Source organism: Symsagittifera roscoffensis, chromosome 5, assembly GCF_963678635.1.
Source record: "Symsagittifera roscoffensis chromosome 5, txSymRosc1.1, whole genome shotgun sequence".
Lineage (NCBI taxonomy): Eukaryota > Metazoa > Xenacoelomorpha > Acoela > Convolutidae > Symsagittifera > Symsagittifera roscoffensis.
In genome coordinates, this window is record NC_087066.1 from 49,932,101 (window position 1) to 49,939,067 (window position 6,967).

At 39.8% G+C, this 6,967-nt stretch overlaps 2 protein-coding genes across 2 annotated transcripts; one reads left to right on the plus strand and one right to left on the minus strand.

Annotated features, from left to right (window-relative positions):
• Positions 1–1,086: 1,086 nt before the first annotated feature.
• LOC134846167 (zygotic DNA replication licensing factor mcm3-like) lies at positions 1,087–4,094 on the minus strand. Its single transcript, XM_063863407.1, has 2 exons — positions 2,478–4,094; positions 1,087–2,296 (listed from the first exon to the last, which is right to left on the minus strand). Exons 1-2 carry the CDS (start codon positions 4,071–4,073, stop codon positions 1,373–1,375), a joined length of 2,520 nt encoding a protein of 839 aa, XP_063719477.1. The 5' UTR covers positions 4,074–4,094; the 3' UTR covers positions 1,087–1,372.
• Positions 4,095–4,754: 660 nt separating this feature from the next.
• Positions 4,755–6,886, plus strand: LOC134845657 (uncharacterized). The gene is made up of 3 exons (XM_063862677.1): positions 4,755–4,930; positions 6,278–6,335; positions 6,749–6,886. The coding sequence occupies exons 1-3, from the start codon at positions 4,755–4,757 to the stop codon at positions 6,863–6,865; spliced, it is 351 nt and encodes a 116-aa protein (XP_063718747.1). The 3' UTR covers positions 6,866–6,886.
• Positions 6,887–6,967: the final 81 nt, after the last annotated feature.

Below are 6,967 nucleotides of genomic sequence, written 5' to 3' on the forward strand. Positions count from 1 at the left end.
AACAAAAATAGAAACCAGGGCTAGTAAATTTTGAACTACAGAAAATCAACAAAATTTGCAATTAAAAAAGTGCTAATATCTCAAAAAATCATTGATGCGTCAAGTAGGCTGACAAAGCATACACAAACAAGCAATAGGACGACAATGCAGTTTTCACCGAAAATAATTTTCAGATTCAAATATACTAAAAAAAACAAGGTCCGGCCGGGATTCAAAACCCTGACCTTATGTTGTAAAACGACGGTGTTACCTCTGGGCCAGGCGCGAAGCAACCTGATCGTCGTTAAGACTCAACAATAAAGCAAGCTGAAAATTAGTAGGAAGAGTTGTTTATGGACAAAACTCTAGCTCACGATTAGAAAACATTTGCTCTCGCAAGTGTAAAACATAGCCAACAGACAGTTGGAACAGTCAATGTACGCAATTTAACATTTTAATATTTTTTTTGTATTTCGCTGGGATATCTGAAAATAAAACCCACTTTCATACTGGAAGTCAATAACATTTGTCGTGAACTTTACAGTTCAGCTGTTCGATAGTAGACGGCGAAAAAGTGAATTTCAAGACTTTTACTGAAAAAAAAAGAAAAATCATCGCGGCATATACGAAAGTCTAAGCTACGTTCATCGAATCTTAATATAAAAGAAACTTCTTTTTACTATTCTGGTGGGAACTTTCTGTGACACTTGCACAGCAACCGGGTATCTCTGTTTGAAAATGCAAAACTATCTAAAAATTGAACTTCCCAGTAAATTAGCGAATACTCAGAAGTCCGACTTAACTCGGACTTCCGTTTTGTTCCGAGTAAAAATCAGCCAACATTTTCTTTTAGTTTCTGCCGTTTTCCCAACTCTTACACAACCAAATCGTCATTAATTGTTTAATCAACTATGCGTCAAAAATTCAAACCTATACCTTCATCGGTTGTAGACAGTGAGATGCACGTGAATAAAACACTCGTTCATTTGCTCTGTTGAGTAAAAAAAAGTTGTAACTTCTTTCTCCCGGGACTTTAAAAGCAAACATTCTTGTCTGGTGACTAAGACATGATTAAACATCCCAATGTCAAAGCTGGATTAAAAAAAGAACAATCAAAAACAGTTAATTCTTATTGCACAAGTCAAATTGCGATAATTAGTTCATTGCTTGACATACCAATTTCAACAAATTCAAGTATTTTAAAAAAGATATCATATTAAATTAGAAAGCATTGGCTACAAAACAATAGACAAAAAGCAAAATTTCACATCTTGAAGCAACACTGGTTCACAAGTCGCCCATTTCAAACAACAATACTAAAAATTACACCTTGGAACAAAAGGTACTATCATCCGTTGTTTTTAAAAACAGAGCATAAAAAATCAGCTAAATTTTAGATAAGATAGATGGTATTGTCAGAAACCATCACTTGATTGGCATCTTGCATTTTCTCCAGGAACAAAACCATTTCAGGCCTCTCCAACTCAGATTCAATTTCATTCACGTTTTTCTCAAGGTCATCCATAGTAATTTCCTGGACTCTTTTTGAAACAAACACAGAGTTCAGTGCCTTCCTGAACTTCGAGTATCTTTCTTCGTCAAACACAGCAAGAGGATCTGAAGTTTTGTCTGCGGGTTGCGAATCTTTGGCCCCAGCCTTTTTAGTCTTCTTCGGAACGCCTGGTAGGGCAGGTGTGACACCATCAGCGTCAAGGTCATAGGGATCCTTCTCGGCTGTCTCGCCAATGGTTCCCTTGCGGATTCGCTTGGCAGCTGCTTTGGCGTCAGTGTGAGTCACATTTTCGGCTGGTTGTTCATCGGCTACAGCATCCGAGACTCTGCCTCGCTTCTGGGTCCTAGCTGTAGTCCCGGTGTGAACACCTTCCTCGCTCTCGTTGCCCGAATCCATATCTGCTTCACGTGCTTTGGACTTGCGGGTCAGAACTTTCTTGAAGAAGGCGTACTCGATCAGTTGAATAGAGGCTTCCGCGTCCTGTGCTTCGATATATTTACTCAACCTCGCTCTGGCATGCGCAGTTGAAAGTCGGATCAAAGTTTCCAGGGTTCGAACAGTCACTGGTTGAGTCCTGGCGGTCTGAGTGTCCTTGTTGTAGATATCTTCTGCTCGTAATTTGACGTACTCTTCAGAAATGAGGTCTCTGGCCTCTTTGGTCAGCTGGGGCGCGATGCTCTTCGCAAACTGGATGTACTTGCGCATAAACTGGATGCTCACAATTCGCTTTCCCTTCTCTTTGGGTCCATGGAGTAGGTTGTCGTGTTTATCGTACACTTGAAAGTCAGTGATATCACTGTTATCCTGAAACACGTTCAAAATAGACGTTTAAAATCTTAACATGTGCTTGCCAAAAACTGCAACTGAATACGGAGCGATTTGGATTTGCCTATTCATTTCTGAAATATTTGAACCGCTCTGATTGCCAGTCATCGAGGACTCACTCTATTTTTGTTTTGTTTTAAAAATTAATATACAAATTTACCTCAGTGAGATTCTCAGTGGTGAGAGCATCAACTCCGCCTCCGAACGGCAACACGTCTCCGTCCTGCTGGTCCGATGGTCTGTACCTGTGGATTCTCAACACATGGTCAGCAATATTTCCATCTTGCTCCGCATTCATTTCATCCAACAGAACAAATAGAACATCGAAACGCGACAGAAGCGAGTCCTGCAGTCCAATATTCTCCATTGGCGTTTTGTACTGGTCGTAGCGCCCATACACTGGATTAGCAGCCGCCAAAACCGAACATCTCGCATTTAGTTGAGCGTGGATGCCCACTTTTGAGATTGAAACACGACCTTGTTCCATCACTTCGTGAATAGCAGTTCGATCAATATCCGACATCTTATCGAACTCGTCAATACATACGATTCCTCTATCAGCTAAGACCATGGCCCCAGCCTCCAGTCTTTTGTCGCCTGTCTCCGGGTCCACCGTCACAGCAGCTGTCAGACCAACACCCGAGGATCCTCGCCCTGTGGCCGGAATCGCTCTCGGAGCTGTGTTCAAAACGTACCTCAACATTTGAGACTTGGCTACGCTAGGATCTCCGATTAACAGAATATTGATATCTCCTCTCAAGCGAGTTCCGTTGTCCAACGTCTTCTCAACGCCTCCCAGCAACATACACAGAAGGGATTGTTTAACATATTTATGTCCGTGAATTGTAGGCGCAAGTGAGTTCGACAGCTCCTCGAATAGATCAACATTCTTTTGACGAGCGAATTTGCGGATTTTTGTCAGATCTTCAGCCGTGAAGACACTTTTGACTTCTTTGCTCATAACTTTCACATTGTTACACAGCAGAATAGAGCGAAAATTTCCGCTGGTATATCCCCCTTGCTTATTTGGTAGACATCGGTACACACCAATCGCCAGAATACGGTCACCCGGTTTGCATTTATCAACCAGGTCATTGTCACATACAATTTCCACAGACCTCGGTAGTTGTCCAGCAGGAGCCTTTTCCGGCATCTCTTGAATAGTCACAGTTTGATGATCTTTATAAGTTGAGAGACCGTACTCGGTCTCCAGTGGATTTCCGTCCTCGTCTTTCGTCGGGTAGGCGCTGCTTGTCGGAAACGCTTCTAAGGACGTCATGTCAGTATAGCGTCTCTCAATTGTCTTTTGCGTCGCGGGACAATAGTGCACACTCTTCACCACTTTCGGTCTGATCAAAGAGCATTTCGTAACAATTCCTTCCACACAAACAAGCTTTCCCAAGTACCGGGCACTCAATGTTCGCGGTGTCACGTGATTGCCTCCGAAGCTGCCTTCGAAACCCACGAAAAACTCGCCGACTGTCTTTCCGAATGCGGGATCAACAGTTGTGACGAACTCTTTCAGTGTTTTCTCGATCGCAATGATCTCTTCAAAGGAGGAGTTGAGCAGCATGTTGCATCTACTCGGGAACTTCCTCCGAAGGTCGTTCAAGTTGATCACGAGTCGGCACTCGTTCTGTTGGATCATGTCCCGCACTTTGCCCGCGTAGATGTCCTGGTCTGCTGTGTCATCCAGGAAGTCCATGTAGGACCTCTGCAGCTCCCGCATGCGCTCATCACGAAGAGTAACGTCCATGTTTACAAACTCAAACAGTCAAGATCTGAAATTAAAATTTTACCTACTTTAATTGCAATTTCAGAAAATCTCCTTTTTCGCCATAGAAGAATTTTGAATCCACCAGCTGGGAATCTAAACTGAAGCACAATTATTAAAGCTTAACTCATTAAACTTCCGGACATCCAATCGTATTTTCTTAAATGCTACTCAAGTTCATCGGCAACACAGCTAACACTCTCGAAAAAATTCCGCGACAAATTAAGCATAAGTTTAAAGAGAAGAAATGGTCAAATTAATTGACTTCCTAATCTTGCTGAGCTGAGTTTCGACCTGAATATGAGTCTTATTAATTCAAAAATTCATCAGAAATTCATGCGATGTCATTAAAATTTCATTAACAAAAGCGGAAGTCTTTACAAGTCCCAAAACTGTTACACAAAAAAGAACTTCAATCACATGCGTGCAAACAAAGAGCTGTCACGCGGTCTATCAATATGATTACATCTTTGTACCAAAATGAACATCTCAACCGCTCAAAAGGAGCAATAAATGAGAGCAAAATTGAGATTTCAGAACCATTTTATGATCGTTTTCCTTAATGAAGCGTGAAACATTCTATCTGAAAGCATAAATAATTTTGGAACACACAGCCATATCAGCTAATAATATTTATTGTATAATTGAAATAAGACGGATTTCATGGATGGGCATACAACATCTATCATCATTTCGGATACTTCGAGTGCAAGTTCGGAATGTCGAGACGTCATGCCACTTGCGAATCAAATGAGGGGCCGCAGACCCAGTTTCCAACACATGTACCATCCGAAGAGACGCCCTTCCACTGTCTTCTTACACGATCTCTACAAGCAACAGTTAGTACGTTTTCATTATTCATTCCACACTTCCCGCTATGAAGACCAAATTCACACTTTTTCACATTTCGTCACTTGCTGAAACAAATAAAATGTAGCTGAAAATAATTAGCTATTGCTATTTGTACAATTAAAAACTCAGTCTGTCTATTTGGCTATAGGGCGCATTGCAAGTGGCAAAGAGTACAAGTAATGGCTATAGAGCGCATGGCAGGTGGCAAAGAGTACAAATAATAAGTGAACCCAGGCGCGGATCTAAGAATTTCTCGAGAGGGGGATTTTCAAAACAATTTTGAAAACTTATCGAGCTTTTTTTAGGTTGACCAAATTGATTTTCTGAGATCTCCCAGACCATTATAAAGACCCTAATTTGACCAAATTTTCTGCGCCGCAGGCAAATTTATGAAAAATTTATTTTTTTCCCGGCTTTTTCATCCTTATATTTCGCCCCTAAAATCTCACACAGAGTTTCCTATTGAATTGTTGTTGGGTGCGTGGAAGAAAACGTGTTAATTATTTTAAGAGTAGTGAAACTTGCAAGATTTATTTTTTGCATCCTCCTATTCAAAAAAAAAAACTTGCGAATGGGCAAAAAAGCCGGGTCAAAAACAAAATGTACTTTTTTCATTAGAAATACTACAAAAGTTGATAGAAAAGAGAAACAAGACTGCTCGTATCAGGGCGAAGCCCTGAATGTTCCGACTGCCTTTTAAGGTTTATGGAGCAGTAATAACATTTAAAAATTCAATGAAATAAAAACAAAATCAAAAAAAAAATTTGAAATTTTTTATGAAAATCATCCCCCCACACGCCATAGAAAGTACATAAGGATAGATTTCGCTCCTTGTAACAAACCAATTATGGCACATAAGCTTCTTTCAATCAATTTGGAACGATTTCTAAGAAGGCTTATATCTCCGCTTACGCGTTAATAGCGCGAAATATATCGCGCTTTAATTGTCTCAAATTGGCCAAAATGGCAATCTTTAAACCACCATAACTCTACGCAAACTGATCACAGGTAAAATATCTTTTCAAATTTAAGCTCAGGACAACAATATTTTTTGAATGATATAAAAAAAGTTCCGTCAGAAACGGTTAGTTAAAAAGTCGAAATTTCACCCCTAGCACAAATATTCTGGTACTTTCGTTACGAAGGTCGGAACAATTACAATACGCGTAGCTCGAGTAAACAACATCAGAAAGTTCACATTCAACAAATTATGGCTCTCTCCGAAATTTTGCATTTATGCCATGACTCGTTGAAGAGAAAATGGATGTCTTCATATTTAGCTTGAAGTGTGGTTGTATTTCTTAAGATAAAATTGAGAGCCTGATACTTTCCAGGAACCAACATGAGCGAGAGATTGAAGACAAGCAGTTCAGTCAAAGATCCCAATCACGGGTAAGAGCTTCTTAAGAATTTCAATTCAGATAGAAAACATTGTTTCCTCTGCTAGATGAAATATTCATTTAGATTATTTAGATTTGAACGTTCAAATCTCGTACCTAATTCAAACCGGTGTTATGAGACATAAATAATTCAACAACAAGGATGAAAATACGTTGAAATGCACTTTTTAAATATTCTTTCAGTTTCCTTCAAGAGCTTTAATAGTGAAACTAACGACCCGTGAAATCTTTTGATGAAAGGCTCTCGAATCCAAAAATTAACAGCCGAGATGTCATTTATAACAATGGTTACCAACAAGATGCAAAATGGATAGAAAAAAATAATAATATTTTCCTCACAATTACTTGAATTCTGTAAACCTCGACTAAATTATGGATATTACCAACGAGGTTTTTCTTACGCAGGAAGAGAACGCTTCTTCACTCGGCGAACACCAGGATGAAAAAGAGAAAGACGACGTTAACAAAAAAGGCATCTTTTCCAGTTTCCCACTCTTTGCAACATTTCCAAAAGCCACCTAGGATAGCCTGTTGCTGAGCAATTAGCAGAGAATGTTCCGACAAATAGATTTTTCAAAAAATCAGTAATAAGAATCGAAAGCTATTTTTGGCCATTTTTGTTGT